Raw genomic sequence first — 16970 nt, forward strand, 5'->3', positions numbered from 1 at the left:
CATTAACGGTTAGAGCCTTTTAGAAGTTAGAGGCTGAGGTTTGTTTCCTCTTGTAAAACACTGAAACCTTCCCACTAATATATATACTTTCAGGTGTCAAAAAAAAAAAAAGCTATCCATATTCTTATTTATCTATAAAACACAAAACAAAAAAATCGATTTTAATGGTCCAACCCCCAAAATAAAATCAGTTAAGTTTAAGGAAAGAAAACAACAGAAACAAAAAAAATTATGAAGTTTTGTGGGTAGAATTAGATGAAGAAGAAGTGGGAATGGTATCGGTATCGGTATCATCTTCTTCGCATTGTTTCAGCAATTCACTGAAGGATGGATCATAAGCCACCACTCTTCTCAAATACTTTGCAGCTTCATCTCTCCTTCCTTCGTTAAATATAGCACTGAACACACAAAATGGTCAACACATTACACAAGACCTAACGCTTGAGACTAATTTACTTGTTAATCTTTCTACCTTGAGTAGAGAACCAATGCGTCCAAGTAATGAGCTTTGCTCTTGGGATCTTCAGGCTCTTCCATGTTTGCTACTCTTTCAAGGTGTGTGATTCCTTCTGATGTCTTTCCCTAAACCAAGAGCGAATAATTCTTTTGAGTATCAACGTGTACAAAAAGATAGGTGAAAACATAAAGTGTGTCAATAATGCACCTGTCGAATATTGGATACACCTGCCCATTGAGATGCAACAATTAAAAGATCGACTTCCGCAACTTCTGTTGGACAAGCATCAAGAAGCTGAGAGGATCATAATTACCTCCGATTAATATGGTTATAAGTTTCTTATTAGATGTCATAAAGAATAAAATCAAAGAACATCGTCATCTCACCTTTGAAGCAGCCTCCTCTAAGTATTTTGCAGCTTCAGCGAACTGGTCTTTCTGATATAAAGCCTGGCCAAGAATAACCATAGCTTGAAGATATTCAGGATCCTTTTCTAATGCCAATCTGAAAGAAAGAAAAAAAACACAACTTAAATAACTGGAACAGCCACATCGACTAATACGGATCCAAGGATATGCTTTTCCCGATGAGAAGAAATCCTAGCTACATAGTTACCTTAATAGCGGAATTGATTTTTCTTTGTGCCCTCCGGACAAGTATTTGGCAGAAAGCTGGTAAGGAAAGCTGTTAACATTAGTAAAAAAGATGTGGAAGATTAAATACTGTAAAAACATCCCGATCCATCACATCGACTTACAGCAACCAACTCTTTAGGGGTTAAATTATGCACTGATATCAAGCGCCCTTTCGAGGATGAATCAGAGAGTTGCGGTTCATTAATGTTTGTCAGTATAGGATTCCCAGCCTCTTTCTGAAGAGTGTCGTCTCCTTGTAGACCCAACTTAGCACTTACAACAGGATGGTTGAGGATTGATTGCTACAAAGCCAATGCAGAATATGAGAGGACCAAAGGGTACTTACATATATCTAATGTAAAAGGGAAGGTAGAGTTGTTGTGAACAGAGATACAGACCATGAAAAACTGAGATAAAGTTGGATTATTTTGCTCATTAGTGCTGAATTCAAGGGCTGAGGAATTTCTCTTATGTATTATAAACTCGTCTACCCATAACCAGCATAAAGACCAATCTCCCTAGACAGAGTTACTAACTTTTAACTAATTACTACAGAGTTATCAGTAACTTAGGGCTAACGTCTACGATAAGCTTCGGATCCTCAAGTCAAACACCAGCATTATCAATCCCTGACTCAGATGCTGAGTAGCACTTGCCACTATATAATGGAGTTTTTAGTTTAGATGAATTCAAGATTACAAACCCTAAATAATTTTTTGATTTGCCCAATTTTTCACAAAATTCTATATCTATTAAGTTTAACTATGATCTCAAGTTTTGCCTGAATTCGTGACTCTCATTTTTTGGTTTAGAGAAAGCTTATCCCAATTGATACCACATCATACAAACCATAAATTTCACACCATCAAAAGGCAAATACCATTAGTAGATCTTAGACTGCAATCTTAAGGACAAACCTGAGCTATGCTGAATGACAAATTGGTAGTCCAGTAGAGCAGACTTCCCTGAGAAAATTATTAAAAAAAAAAAAGAGAAGAAATGAAACTTCTGAACAGGTAGCAATGTAAAATACAGTATTCCCAACAGAAAGAATGGAATGAAAATGGCTGTTCCAGGGAGTACTAGTAAACTGATAGCAGTAGCTCTTAACAAAACTCAGCCAGACACTAGGTTTACAATGGAACAACACGTACTCCTAAAAAAGGAAAAGGTCTAGTTTGTATGGCATAGTTTCAAGATTAGTCGCAAATACAGGTTTGAAAAAGGGAATATACGTCAAGTAAATCCGAGTTTTGTGTCCAAAGAAAACTTGAATGACCTTACGCTGAAACAGTATCAGTTACGATAATGGAAAAGACTATCTGGCTAGAACCTCTTTTTGTACTAACATAACCGGAAACAAGAATATGTGAGCTTCAGAAGGGGGTATATGATGAGAGATTAATCTACCTGAGGCATTTGGAATGAAAGGAAATAAAGAGCAACTGTCAAAAGATTTAGAAATGTCTTGTAAGCCTGCAGAAGAAAACATAAACAACCATCAATTGTTAGGAAACATGCATAAAGAACATTTGAGATATTTCCTCTTTCAGTAGAAATGGTAGTTTTACTCGATGCCAGGCAGTTCAACTTCCTGTTATCAAACTGCACAACAAAGTTGAAAAACTCACTTTTGCCAATTCCGCGAACTTATCAACTTTGTGAACTGAAGATGCTGTAAAAGTTATCTGCAGAAAAATGTGTATATATTTCAAACAAGCAGAAAATAACAGGAAGTATAGTTCAGCAGAAATTATTCTAGTTGATGTAATGTGGAATGCAATAAGAGAAACAACAGTATATACCTGCGTGTTTGTGTAATGCAAACCAGCAATTAAAAAGGGGAAGAGTGGACCATAAAGACCATTGGGAATTTCAGTCAAATCTTGAAACCATAAAGCTCCACCCTGCAACCAATGGAACAAGGGATTCTATCAAAAGGAGAGTGAGGCAGAAGACATTTTCCAGAACATAGGCTGAATTACGATAGAAGGCCAGATAAAAAAAGAAGAAAATAGTCCTTCAATATATAATTTCAAAATATGCTTTTAAGTGATCCCAATATACTGGCTGGTGACTTACCGAATCAAATCCAGGATGATGAGTAAGTGACATTCTTCTTATGCTAGTTATCCACAAGAAAAAACATGAAATCTGCCAGACGACAAAATGAAGGGAGTAAGCCTACAGTTCTTGCCACTCAAAGCACTATATCTCATGTCATTCGATACAATATATTCACACTCACTAAGAATTTCAAAATTTCTACAGAACTATGAGCGGCATGGAATATCAGATTACTTCTAGTTCCTCGAGAAGATATGAAGTATCACCTGGATGGAGAAATAAGCAGGAATCCACAAAAACGAAGGGCACCCGATAGCTTTTCTTTCTTTCCGGAAAAGCTTAAATTGATCAATAACACTCCTTCCTGAACCCTGTGGAGGCCAGAAAGGCGGTACTACAAAAATACCACTATCAAATCACCAGCATCTAATCATTATCAAGTGAACAGTAGATTTCATTTTACAATGCTTTCACAACAATCAAAGAAATATTGGGGCCACAAAATGCTCACACTTAGGAAGGAACTGTGAAATCCGTTTCGTTTGCTTGCGCTGCAGAAGCAGTACAGGAAGCAAAGCCGTTCTGAAAGCCACAGTAGACGAAGCAATCACTACCCACCTGACCAATTCATCTGAGGCAAATTAACAAAACTAATAAATTTCGCAAAACCCTCAAAACGACACAAAACTAGGAATCTTGATTTGTCAATTACGAGGTGAAAGCTCAAAACTTTCCATCAATCTGAACTGAAATAAGCAGATAACTATGTATTGTTATTACCAAGGCAATCCAGTAAGGTCATGGTAAGAATCAAGCAACGAGATCACAGGTCGAGTCAAGTAATCATAGTTTGACACACCAGCTCCGATCAAATCTTGGCTTAAATCGCCCAACTCTAACCCATGACCATTGCTTCCAAATCCATCGATTGAAACGTCTCTGAGTCGAGTCAGCTCAGAGTCCATGTCCGGGGGAGTGGAAAAGAATCGGGATTGGGAAAGACCGATAGCGATTGACCGATGTGCCGGAGCGGGGACATGGTGAGGAGAGAGAGAGGAGTAAGTGTGACGAGATCGGCGGAGGTGAGAGAGTAAAACCCTACGAAATGCCATTTACGGTGAATAAGACTGTACGGTTCCTTCTTTGATATATGATAAGTTAACTGTTTACGGATATGGGTCTGTTCGTTTGGTTGCCGCAGGTAGCTGCGGCTGCGGCTGACGCAAGTATTCTTGTTCGTTTGGTTGTGGCAACTATCTGCGGTATGAGGCTGCGTTTGCCTCAGCTAGAAAATTAGAACACCAGTTAAATACAACGATTAGCGACTAAATAGATACGACATGTATAGAAAATGACAAAACTACCTTTGTTTGTTGAAGGATTTACAAAACAACCTCTAACCCTAATAAGAAAACGACGAAGACAATTCTCTCTTCGTCAACTTCGTCGCCTTCAATTCTAATGACTATGGTCAGCTCTCATGCTTCTTCTTCTCTATTTCACTCTTGATAGCTTAGTATAGCTTAGTATGGATCTCTCTTTGCGCAGGAAAGCTTAGTCTCAATCTTTCTTCTTGGTCCAAGTCAGTACCTCTCTCTCTGCTTTTTTGTTTCAATGTTGTAGAACTGGGTATGAACAAGCAGAAGCAATAGAAACTGAATCTGGGTTTTGTTTAAACTATATTTAGCACCATATTTGGGATAAGAGTTCAGCAATGTATTGTTGTTATGGCATCTGCATTGAGAGATCCATAATAAGCTATACTAAAACTTTAAAAAATAATATTTAAATTGCAAACTTAAAAAACTTATACTAAAATTCAAAATACAATACCAAATTTTCATGAAACAAAAAATATTAAAGATAAAATAAATAAAAAACAAACAAAACTTTTTCCAAACAAATAAATGTTTTCTCTTTTGCAAAAAATTGTATCCATTCAAGAGTTGGCACATCACCCGAGAACTGGCCTCTTATGTACTATTTGAATTTTTAATGAATATATTATGTACTGTTTTAACAATAAGAACCTTTGATCTCCTAATTAAAATTATCCCCTCCAATGGTGGGATATAATTTTGAGTCTCTTATCTTTTTTAAGTATAGATTTTTGAAATTAAAATTTTTCCATCATGAAAAATGTGTAAAACAAAGAAATGCTGCCAAAGTTGTCCAAAACTTAACATGAAAAGAGTGAGAAGAAAAACAGAACCAAACGCAATCCCAACCGCCATTGTCAACTCCTTTGCTTCTCCCTGACCGTTTGATCAATGGTCTCTCAGAACTACGAACCATTGTACCTCCAGAACAGGGGAGCCTATGTTCCAAACCTCGTTTTGCTCACGGGAAGCACCTATCCAAGTGTGTTTATAAACCAAAGCCAATCTACCTCATAAGTATTATATATTGCTATTAAATGATATTGCTATTAATGATGATGCTTCAGTTACATACCAACATCAAGCACATAGAGGTCATGGAAAGATTCTGAGCATCCGTAAACCCTCCAAAAAAAAATAAGTTGTCTCCTGCTGTGACTGTCCCTAGGAGGAGGAGGTGTGCCATTGATAATTGGTTGAGTCCATATCTGCTTTGCTGCAACATCATCATCACAGTAAGAGCAAGTAAATCATAACGGACCAACTCAAAACCAGACCAATACTTTCCTTCCTCAAAAGGGCAAATCAAAATCATTCAAGTACGATGAGATGAGTATAATGAATCAAAAGACAAAGCTTTAAACAGAGAAATGGGGGCATTTGTGATACCACAATCTAACAGAAAAAGAACATATCAGAGTGTAATTTATTATCCAAAAGCAAACATGCAGGATGATGGGTGAACAAAAGAAGAGAAAAAAAAAATAATAATAACCGGCTAAGATGGGCGGAAGAAAGTCCTGGAACAGAAGACCTTACAAATCATACATACAATACAATTCTTTATTGAATAAAGGGGTATATAATACTTACATATTCCATGATCTCAAACTGATAAATCACATTGCTGTCAAAAGGCGAACGTGGTCCTGAGCGAGTGCAATCAAAGTACTTCATCAATCCAAGATCCAGGTCGCCAACAATAGTAACAGTTTCACCTGTACCGGAGAGAAGACCAAATCATTACACATAGAGATAAACATCTAGATAAGCATTTAGAAGCATAGCAAGTTTTAAGCAGAGAAAGATTAAAGCATAGTCATATATATCTCTCTAAAGCACAGCCAAAAACTTCAGGCAGCTCAGCTCTACTACTTTGAACATATTTTTAGACTCCATTGGCTAACTCTAGCAGCAGCGATCCAGTAAAGGAAGCAATTAAGAGGCATATAAACACTAAACACAGATAATGGTGGGAAAGTATACGTAAATCAAGAAACCTGTAGCTTTGTGTCGAGGCCTTTGCACGATATTGCGGAAAACAACACGAGGCTCAGTTTCTCCTGCCCAACGTCAAAAACGTGGACCTGATTGATTTGGCAATTATCTCTGCCATAGCCACCGAAAACGTAGAGAAAGCTACCTCCTTTAATGGGTGTTACAAGTGTGCTCCCACCTCTTACCAGGGGCGGAATAAGACTGACCGAGACCCACTTGTTGTCGTTCTTGTCGGACCCTTTCCCACCTCATATTCTCCGGTGAGAAAGTGAGGGGAAAAACAATGAAAATACAGAGGAGGAGGAGGAAGAAGAAGAATAATCCGAATTCCAAATCTCCTCCGATTCGATTCTCCTCTGATTCCATCGCCTTTGATTCCATCTCCTTTGATTCCAATTTCCTCCAATTGAGAGATTCGCGAGTTTGAGAGAGAGTCTTTCGGGAGAGGAAGAGGAAGAAAAAAACAAACAATCGACCATCAATTTTTTTTTTTTTTATCTCTGTTAATCGGTTTGCCCAACCAATTGGTGACGCGTATAGTCTCTTATAAGTAAATTGAGTCTACTAAATAAGAAGACCTCTTATATTTTTTTTCCTTTTTCTGATTAATTTTTTTTCCCTTTTTCACATAACAACCCTTCTTAAAACCTCCATCGGAGAAAGCCTTAAAGGAGAAAGGATATAAAGTCAAGTGAAACAGGTTGATTATTTGGTTTAGGTTTTTTTTAGTTACAGACCTCGGATTTTGGGTCTCAAACATAGAGGTGGGCATTTAAATCGAACTGAACCGAACCAAACCAACCGAACCCAAATCGGCCCAAACCAAACCCAAATATACCTTCAACCCATTTGGTTATGTTTTTCATTAACCCAAATGGTTCGGTTCGGTTCAGTTCAATGTGCTTTTTTTATTAATATTAGTATATTACCATAATTTGTAAATATGTAATATTCTCACTAACCCACGATTGCTTCCTCTCGCACATGTTTGATATTTTATTTTCTATAATTTTTTTAACTAATTAATTAATGTAGAATTAGGTTTAATGGTCTTTAACTTATGTTAAACTCTAAAGTATAAAACATTAAAACTCTACAGACGTCAAACACTCAAACTTCCTCTGTTCTTTGCCCTCTTCCTCTGTTCTCTTCCCTCATAATCAACGTCATCGTCTCTACTCTCTAAGATAAGGTTAAAGTTCAGTTATAACTTAGTGCTTATTTTATTATTGAACTTAGCACTAAGTTTTGAATTATTGAACTTATAACTTAGTGCTTATTTTATTTTTACGATATCAAAGGACAGTTAATTTATTTGTTAGTATTACATTATTTAATTTTTTAAAACCAATCTAAAACCGAACCAAACCAAATCGAACCGAACATAAACCGACCCAAACACAAACCAAACCAAAGTAACTTTGGTTGAGTTTGGTTAGAGTTTTATGAAAACCGAATAAACCGAACCGAACCGAACCCAAACCGAACCCAAATTTTAACCGAAATGCCCACCCCTACTCAAACATGTTCTGAAAACTTAAGAGCAAGATCTTTCCATTGATATAAAGATAATCTTTTGGGTCCATTTTGTTTGATGCGAAATTGCTTCCAAAGATTGTCGTAGCGTCAACGAAACAAACACAAAACCAGCGGTAGCGGCTGCGGCAACTGCAGCGGTAGCGACGACAAAACGAACAACAACCTGCGGTAATGTTTATCGCTGCCGCAGCCGCCGCCGCCGCCTGCGATAACGAAACGAACATGACAAGACTTTTGACATTTAATTGATACATGAGATCAACATTTTTTCCTCATAAATGTTTCCATTTTATATATAACAAGTGTTACAAAATAAAATAAACATGCTAGCCAAAAAAAAAAAAAAAAAATTATATAAAAATCTCTTATTTTTTTTATTACAAAAGTTACTTGTCGATTGGCCAAACTGAGAGAAAAGAGTTCATAAAAATAAAATTAGGGACCATATAATAAAAATTCTATAAATTAATATTTGATAAATTAATAAAAATTTTCAAATCTTAAATTAAACATATATAGTTTTGAATACAATTAGATGATAAAATAGAATAATAACTTTTTAAGTATGACTAGCTAAATTTAAAAAGCTATTACTCTATGAGTCTATGTTGTATAAGAAATGACTAAACAAGGATTCTTAAATTAAAGCTTTGCAATGGAAGTGAGAAAAATAGAATATAGTAAATTCATCTTATATCAAACCAAATTTATTTTAGAACTTGGTAGATTAACACTGATGTGATCATGGATGGAGCTAATGAGGAGTAGCTTGTACCTGAGGTTGAACCCGAGGAACTTGAAACTGAGCTTGAAATCGAGGAACTTGTAGCTGAGTTTGAAGTCGAGGAGCTTATAGCGTAGGAACCATTGTTTGTACCTGAAGGACCAATGATGACTAGAAAAAAGCTAAAAGGCTAAGTAACGCACTTAGGAGCATCTCCACTGGGGAGTACTCTTAAAGTTACTCTCATTATTGGGCCTCAATGTCTCAATAAAAACCTATTTCCAAGTCCAAGAAGCAGAGTATCGTTGCTTTGGGAAGCAATTGAGCAACCCTTGAGGAACACTACGTGGCTTATTATGATACGTAGCTGTGTAAATATAAAACAAATTTTTTTTTTCCATTTTTCTTTCTTTCTTTCGCGATCCTCTCTCCTTTTCTCTCTTTGTCCGAAACGAAGCCGATTCATCAGGAAACCGGAAAAATCAATCGATTCACTCGAATCCTTTGATTTTTCCGGCCTAAAAGTCGTGGGTTATTGGTGTATGAAACCAGAATTGTATCTTGTGATCGTGGTTGATCCGTTTCACCGAAAACATCTCTCTCTCTCTCTCTCTCTAGGGTTTATACATCTCGATGGAGCGTCATTGAACATTCTAGTAGGATTGGGATTGGTCCATATAAGTTTTAAAAAGGTTTAGGGTTTTGTGATAGTACTGTGAGTCTGTGAGTAGGATTTTAAGTTCATTCCCTGGTGTTATTTTAGTGAACGAGTTACGAGGTTGAGATTCTCAGGAAGAATGAGGTTTTAGTTGGAATCGACATTGCTTGAGATAACATTAAGAGGTTCTTTCACGTTTTTCCTGAGATTTTAGGGATTGGTACTGAGACTAGACTTAATTCATTGCTTGATGAGTTGAAGATGGGTTTTAGTAAAGATGATGTTAAGAAAGAGATTGCTAGAGAACCGAGAGTTCTTGGTTTGGAGTTAGGACGGGCTGGTTCATAGAGATGCATTCAAGGTTGTGTGGAAAGAGCCGAGGGTGATCTTATATGAGATAGAGGAGATAGAGAAGAAGATTGAGTTTTTAACTAACCAAATGGGATCATAGAGACTGCAGGATTTCATTTTTAAAACTATAGGTTCTGTTTTTTGTTCTTGCAGGTTTGCAGGAGATCCATGATGAGTAGAGCTGTCAAAATGGGCTGTCCACGTCCATTTTGACCCGTCCAACATTGTCCAATTTATTTTTGGAAAAATAGTTGTCCGTATCCATTAACGTCCAGTCCATTAACGACCATGCCCATTTATGCCCATATTTTTATGGGCTATCCATTGGACAATAATATAACAAATTTTGTAAAATGTGAAAAATGGTGTAATAATGAGAAAATGAAAAAGTGAAAAATGTGTTTTACGATTTCCCCCAAATCAATTTTGACCTAGAATTGTCTGACCAATGGGCCGCTCAATGTCCAGGTTGTCCACGCCCGTTTTGTCCGTGGGCTTTGTTGTCCACGCCCACTTAAGCCCGTTTCAATTATGGGCTTGTCCATGACCGGTCCATAATGAATTGGACATGGTCCACCCATGGACAGCCCGCCCATTTTGACAGCTTTAATGATGAGTTAGGATTGCCAGCAGAGACATTGATCGATATAGGTATGTGACAGTTGGTGCATACAGTCTTTTAAGATCATGCACTATCGAACCTGAGTGCATCATTGGGCAACATTCAATTCTAATGGAAGGTTCACTGGTCATAGAATCCCATCTGGGAACTTTGGGGAGGCAATCCAGCAAGGTTTATTCAAACTCTCACCAATGCAAGAATGTGTAACACAAGGTTTATACAAGGTTTATGCAAGGCAATCCACAATCTATTCAAATTTTGGTGTAATTATGTTTGGCTCTTTTTTCTTTGCAGAATTCTATCAGCAAATGCTTGCAAAAGCATTGGCTCATTACTTTGAATCGAATCTACTACTACTTGGTATAACCGACTTCTCTATTAAGGTGATTCATTGCATAAAGATTTTGGTATATCTTCCATGTAAAGATGAACTTTGTTTGCTAAAGAATAGCTTGTAAGCTTTCTCTTTCCTATTGATTATTACAAATACTGAGCAAGTACAGATGCGTCATTCTAGGTACATTGTTTTGTTTCATATCTTGTTTGTATTGTCGTTCAATTAAGCTAGAAATATAGGTGTGTGTAATCGTCGTCTTCCTTCATGATATATAGTAACTTGTTTTAATAGATACCTCTCTCTCTCTCTAATCTTTTTCCTTTACTATTGGTGAATTGATGATCTATGTGTTGATGTGTATTTGGATGCTAGAGAGCTTCATGTATTGATTTATGCAATTGTGAAATCCATATGAATTTTGTGCATATGAACAAGTTAGGAAGTGATTTGATAAATATAAACAATTGTTTTAAAAAATAATATTTAATGATTAAGCAATTTTATAGAGAATCTCTAGTGGAAGGTTGATTTTCTTTAAATTTGTTACAGATTGCTTTGATTAGTTTAATATTAGTTATATGATTAGTTTAATTATGAGCAATTCATATGAGTTGCTCTAGTGGAGATGGTCTAATGAGCTTATTCAATAACTTATGGCCAAAAAGAGTATGTGAAATTATATTGAGGGTGATGTCTATCAAGTCTAGTCTACTTTGAGCCTAATTCAAGTCCAAGAAAGTCCAAAATAATCACTTTATTTTGTGATCAAAGAGGAGTAACGAAATAGAGATACATGCAACAAGAGTATAATGCCCCGACCGCCACCTCTTAGTGGGTCCTATGTCCAATCTCAGTCTATGGACCCACCTTCCTTAATGGGTCTCACGTCCTCTCACTAGGCCCATGAGTCCATCCATATCTGACGGCCAGTTTTTAAACTTTGATAACGTGCTACGTCTGAGAGACTTTAAAAACTTTGATAACATCCCTACAAATCACCACATGATATTTCCCTGTGTTTTGTCCTCACTCGCTCAGTTCCGACAGTCACTTCCCGAAAGGTCACCCATCTTCAGACTACTCCAGTTTAAGCACGTTTAACTCTAGAGTTCTCTTAGGACCCTAGACCGAAAAGATAAGTGCACTTTGGTGACATAGGTTTTCCAAATCAATTCTTTTAAACCTCTCCGCAAGTCTCTGAAACCGGGGTGTCACAATTCACCCCCACTAACATATCGCAATGTTCTCGTTGCGCACCAAGACTGTCACCTCCGACAGTATGAGCCCACTCGACTCCACACTCATCTGAGTTCGGCTCTGATACCACGTGTAACACCCCGACCGCCACCTCTTAGTGGGCCCCATGTCTAATCTCAATCCATGGGCCCACCTTTATTAATGGGCCTCACGTTCTCTCACTAGGCCCGTAAGCCCATCCATATCCGACGGCTGGTTTGCTACGTTCGGGAGGCTTTAAAGACTTTGTTACCGTCCCTACAAATCACCACATAATCTTTCCCTGTGTTTTGTCCTCACTCGCACAGTTCCGATAGTCACTTCCCGGAATGTCACCCATCCTGAGACTACTCCAGCTCAATCACACTTAACTCTGGAGTTCTCTCAGGACTCTTGACCGAAAAGATAAGTGCATTTTGGTGACATAGGTGGCCAAATCAATTCTTTTAAACCTCTCCGCAAGTCTCTGTAAGTAGGGTGTCACAAAGAGTTACTTTGGAGGAAAGGATACATGCACCAAGAGTTGAATCTTCATTCAACTGTCTATCTTTATTGTCTTCTAGTTTCAAGAATAATTAATACTTGGCTATGTTACCGAGTTTCCTTTCCTTTATAAACTAATATTAGAGGAATGAAATAAACATCCAACTTTTTATCAAAACCTTTTCTTTTATGAGAGTGATTCTCTTATGTTCTTTGTGAACAAACCTATTGCTTGGTGTGATTCCAACAATCAAAACTGACTGCTTGGTGTGATTCCAACAGTCAACAAAACCGATCTCCTTGGTGCGATGCTGAGAGATCCGATTTACTTGGTGCGAGGCTGAGGGATCAAACTGGTATATCAAGAGTCTTTCCGCAACTTCCACCATCCTTATTCTTGAGGCTTCATCGTCTTAAGAATCAAGGTGTCTCTATCTACCAACTTGAAGGTGCCGATTCCTTGGAAGAATCATATCCAACACTTCCATTTGAATGTTAAGACAAGGGAGTTCACTTTTGACATACAAAATTTCAAACATAACTAAATAAAATTAAAGTTTTGGTTCCCATAATTAACACAAATGTTTTGTATACAAAAGCATTGTTTGAAATCTAGTTAATGCATATTTTTTAGTTTAATATCCATCAATTAAACATAGATCTAAGCTTATGCAGTGTAAATTATCTTACTTTCAAATTAGTTGTGGAATGTGGAATAAGGCTATTTCACACATATTAAAAAAATATTATTTTTTTGTTTTATTCTAATTAATATATTGATATATGCTAAAATAATAGAGATAAAAATAAAAAATCTCTCAAAAATGGGTATTAAAAACATGAAACGATAACTAATTTGAAACAAAGTTTAACTATTAGAACGACAATAATTTGACAGTATTTTTTTGTTGGTTAAGATAGTCATCTTGAACTTAAACTAAGCTAATATAATTCAAAAGACATATTCAATAACTGAAAAAAAAAATTAAATTAACCACAAATAATCTAAAAATGGTACAATTAAATCAACTTCAAGTAAGAAACAGATCCATCTGAGACTTATTCTCTTGACCAATAACATCAAGAAAGACAGGATCAACGGTTACGAAACTATCCACGTGGACCCTAAAACTATGATCCCACCACATAACCTTAGCCGCTCCTTCAATCGTAAGCTTAGCCTCAAGTTTCATCTCTCTCTTCGCCACGTCAGAAAAGAACTGCCGCGCGTGTTGCGCAAGCTCCATCCCGTTAAGACGCGCCGGTAGCCGGAGAAGCTGACAAGATCTCGCCGGCTGCGAGCCAGCCTTGACCTCGGCCGAGCCAAGAACCGTGCCATCGTAGAGGATCGTCATGGTGGTGGAGGAGTAATGGATGGGTGCGATGTTAGGGTTAGTGACGTGTACGGTAAGCATTAGCTCTGCGTCGAGGATAGGGAGGTTAAATTTGAGTGAGGTGAGGTCTATGGAGATAAGGTGGAACGTTGGATCTTTTGGCTTGGCGCTGAGGAGTGAAGCTGCTGCTGTTGCTGATACTGCTCCGATTAAGGCTGAGCTCCAACTCCATTTTACCTTTTGGTCCCTGGATCCCATCTCAAGAGTGCACTCTTTTGCCCTTTTAGTTTAAGGAAGAGAAGAGAACAACTTCGATTTCAATTGTGCCGACCAGAACGATGAAGCTATCGAGATTGAAAAGAGTTTGGAAAATACCGAAATGACCTTGATTTATATGTTGTTGTCATAAATGTGACATGGGTGTTTTAGTCATTCCTACAGCTAGCTGTGTTTTTGTTTTTGTGGTGGTTCTAAAGTATCATAAATCACGGACCAGCCTTGTGCTTTATGAAAACATGTGATATTTTCTTGTTCACATTGATTTAGATCATTTTCCAACATGACAATATCAAAAGAGAATGCATTAGGTAGTTTTTTCATCTAATCAAATAGTAACATCAGAAACGTAAAAGAGTAGTGACTCGGATATTGACATGGAGTAGTGTGCCTCTGAGTTGTTGGCTCTACCAACTAAATTTATGCAATTTCTTTAAGTTTTAGGATTCGAGAAATGGTGACCGCAACCGCAAGTAACTTATTTTACATTAGATATCTAGCTAGCCCGATCGAAGAAACTACAAGATCAAAGATCGATAGTTTCTTGATTAATCGAAAAACTTGAAAATAGGCATTAAAGAATCAGAAACTATAGACAGTTTGATGATAACGTTGATAACATAATCTAACGTTTGATCAGAAAATGTCATGTTGTTACAAAAGCATGAATCCTTCACTACACAATTCTCAATCAATATCACTTTAATTTTTTAATAGCTAATAAGTTAATTATCCTCCAACTCACGTTTACATAATCAAACTATATAATTATAGCCAAAAAATAGGTTTGTCTTACCGGCAATTCCATTTACAAATCAATTCAATTACACAAAGTGAACTATATAAAAACTTTGAAAAATTGTATCAGTGGTTCAAAATTCCAAAATCAATGTGAAGATAGGTATCTAATAAACATTTCAAAAACAAGATGAGAGTATTATTTGCATAGACATTTTATCTAAGACAAAAAGGAATCAACAAGAACTCTCAACTCGAAGGCGTTGAGGCCTACTTCCTCTAGCCCCGGCATCATCTCCAGCGTCAGCCATTAACGCAGCTCGAGCAGAAACAATCTGGCTCGAAGTAAAAGCAGCGTCGAAGGCCGAGAAATCCATCCACCCCATAAGCAACCCTTCTTTTCCCCAACTATCCGGTATAGGAACTTTTCCGGCAACCTCATCTCTATGTCTCTTCAGCCTCTCACGTCCTGACAACACCGTTGTCTCAGGCAAACATGTTTTTGTAGCTGTCTTGCTTTGTTTCTCGACCAATACATGATCCCGGTGAGAAGATCTTGGAGAGATTGGTTCCTTGGATTCCTCAGGTAAATGGGTGTTTTTCATTTTTGAACTCTCTCTTTCTTGCAATAGAGATTTTTAGTGGTTTCGACGTGTGTGTTGTGTATATAAAAAGAAGCTTTAGAGATTCGAATAATAAAGAGAAGTAAAAATAATATACAAGGTTGAAAAGGAAGGAGAGAATGTGACAGAGATTTGTGGTGGCCGTGTCTTGTTGTAGGATCACATATAATAGTATTACCATTCTATGGTCTTTGACGTTTCTACGTCTCATGAGTCGTCGTGACATGTTTTTTTTTTCTTAATCGGTTACATAGATCTTAAACACCGAAAACAATAAAATGTATTTTTGTTTCAAATAATTAATTATTAATGGGCATATATAACAGTTTGCCAATTTAAATATGTTACAAATTAACAGTACGTTTCATAGTTTTTGAATAATTTATTTGAAAGATATGAATTTTATTTAATTGGATTGTGTGGTTTTGCTAGATCCTAGATATTTTTTGAGTGTCTCCTCTTCTCAGATCTTTCGTTATTTCCACTTTGGGAAGAAAACAACGTAGCAGGAAGAATCAATTTTGTCTCTCCTTTACGTCACAACTCACACGCCATTAAAAGGCACATTTCATCTTTCTTTCTTCTTCATCAGACAAATTTTATCAGTTATGAAGATTCAAAAATATTCATACAATAATTTAATAATAAAACCGATCAATGTAAAAACATCAACCGATAAATAAAAAACTGAATGATAATGTTTAAATTAACTAAAATTTATATATACATAAGATATTATATTCAGAAAAAAAAATCCGTATGTTATACGAGTTTGAATACGGATAATGACACAAACACTATCATTCTATCAATCTATGTAGTTAGTTTCACTTTAACACTCTGATTATGCTGCATCATTCCGCTTCTTTCTCTAAAGCAAAATCACATTTATTTTTTCTATTCTCTGTGTGGATTGGGTCCATGTAATTTAATTTAAAGCATCAAAATCAAAAGGTTGCATCTTTGCTTCATCTCTCTCCCCTGGCGTCAACTTCACTTGTAAGCCACAAAACAAGATATATTGCAACTTGCAGTAACGTCTGTCCACTCATGTTGTGATCATACTCATAATTTCTTTTTGTCGAGTGAAAGCAAATGTATGAAAACTGACCATTTAAAAAAAAAAAGGAAAAATTAGGTTCATGACGATAATTTTGTTCATAATTAACACAATAACCTATATTAAAAAATACAGGCTGTATAACCAAGAAATTTTTTATTAACTAACCACAAAAAAATAATTGATGCTTTTTTTAATTATAAATGTTATTTTTTACACAAAAATGATATTTGTCTCTTTTACATATACATATTCTCTTTTTGCTTTGCTTTTTAATTGTTTCTTTTAATTTTCTTTCTTTTATTTTATTTTATAATAATAGGTGATCCGAACATTTGTCATCTTCAAATTTTTATCATCTGATTAATCTTTAATGGGAAATATAGCACACTCTGGATTTTGTAATTAGCTTAAAACATGATACAATTTGGACTGGAAAAATATAATAATTAA

General features: G+C 36.4%; 3 protein-coding genes and 1 long non-coding RNA gene across 10 annotated transcripts; 1 reads left to right on the forward strand and 3 right to left on the reverse strand.

Annotated features, from left to right (window-relative positions):
• Nucleotides 1-55: 55 nt before the first annotated feature.
• On the reverse strand, nt 56-4809 carry LOC104780292 (ALBINO3-like protein 3, mitochondrial). 7 transcript variants are annotated; one of them, XM_019244608.2, is made up of 15 exons: nt 4524-4809; nt 3940-4444; nt 3671-3777; nt 3426-3553; nt 3175-3246; nt 2898-2999; nt 2724-2780; nt 2503-2568; nt 2010-2057; nt 1215-1394; nt 1073-1128; nt 844-961; nt 665-751; nt 473-582; nt 56-398 (listed from the first exon to the last, which is right to left on the reverse strand). In XM_019244608.2, the coding sequence occupies exons 2-15, from the start codon at nt 4269-4271 to the stop codon at nt 230-232; spliced, it is 1632 nt and encodes a 543-aa protein (XP_019100153.1). In that variant the 5' UTR covers nt 4272-4444; nt 4524-4809; the 3' UTR covers nt 56-229. The 7 variants fall into 7 exon arrangements, with proteins under 7 accessions (XP_019100153.1, XP_087366332.1, XP_087366331.1 ...); XM_087510206.1 differs by having other exon boundaries at nt 3426-3567; nt 3671-3790; nt 4524-4714; XM_087510205.1 differs by having other exon boundaries at nt 3426-3567; nt 4524-4709.
• Nucleotides 4495-5203, forward strand: LOC147945794 (uncharacterized). Its single transcript, XR_015596754.1, has 2 exons — nt 4495-4629; nt 4708-5203. It is a non-coding gene; the product is annotated as an uncharacterized LOC147945794 (long non-coding RNA).
• Nucleotides 5204-13455: 8252 nt separating this feature from the next.
• Nucleotides 13456-14418, reverse strand: LOC104780293 (uncharacterized). Its single transcript, XM_010504794.3, has one exon. It carries the CDS (start codon nt 14076-14078, stop codon nt 13518-13520), a length of 561 nt encoding a protein of 186 aa, XP_010503096.1. The 5' UTR covers nt 14079-14418; the 3' UTR covers nt 13456-13517.
• A 464-nt stretch (nt 14419-14882) lies between these two features.
• Nucleotides 14883-15571, reverse strand: LOC104780294 (protein BIC2). Its single transcript, XM_010504795.2, has one exon. It carries the CDS (start codon nt 15437-15439, stop codon nt 15071-15073), a length of 369 nt encoding a protein of 122 aa, XP_010503097.2. The 5' UTR covers nt 15440-15571; the 3' UTR covers nt 14883-15070.
• Between the last annotated feature and the right edge of the window lie 1399 nt (nt 15572-16970).

The sequence above is a fragment of the Camelina sativa genome, chromosome 4 (assembly GCF_030686135.1).
Source record: "Camelina sativa cultivar CO46 ecotype springtype chromosome 4, ASM3068613v1".
Classification (NCBI taxonomy): domain Eukaryota; kingdom Viridiplantae; phylum Streptophyta; class Magnoliopsida; order Brassicales; family Brassicaceae; genus Camelina; species Camelina sativa.

Bases quoted from the DNA above. Each gene is read 5' to 3' on its own strand.
- LOC104780292 (XM_019244608.2), bottom strand. From the start codon at position 4,271: ATGGCATTTCGTAGGGTTTTACTCTCTCACCTCCGCCGATCTCGTCAC. The intron at 3,778-3,939 runs GTAATAACAATA...TGAATTGGTCAG, and splicing joins GACCTTACTGGATTGCCTTG to GTGGGTAGTGATTGCTTCGT. The intron at 2,569-2,723 runs GTGAGTTTTTCA...TTTCTTCTGCAG, and splicing joins AGTTCGCGGAATTGGCAAAA to GCTTACAAGACATTTCTAAA.
- LOC104780293 (XM_010504794.3), bottom strand. From the start codon at position 14,078: ATGGGATCCAGGGACCAAAAGGTAAAATGGAGTTGGAGCTCAGCCTTA.
- LOC104780294 (XM_010504795.2), bottom strand. From the start codon at position 15,439: ATGAAAAACACCCATTTACCTGAGGAATCCAAGGAACCAATCTCTCCA.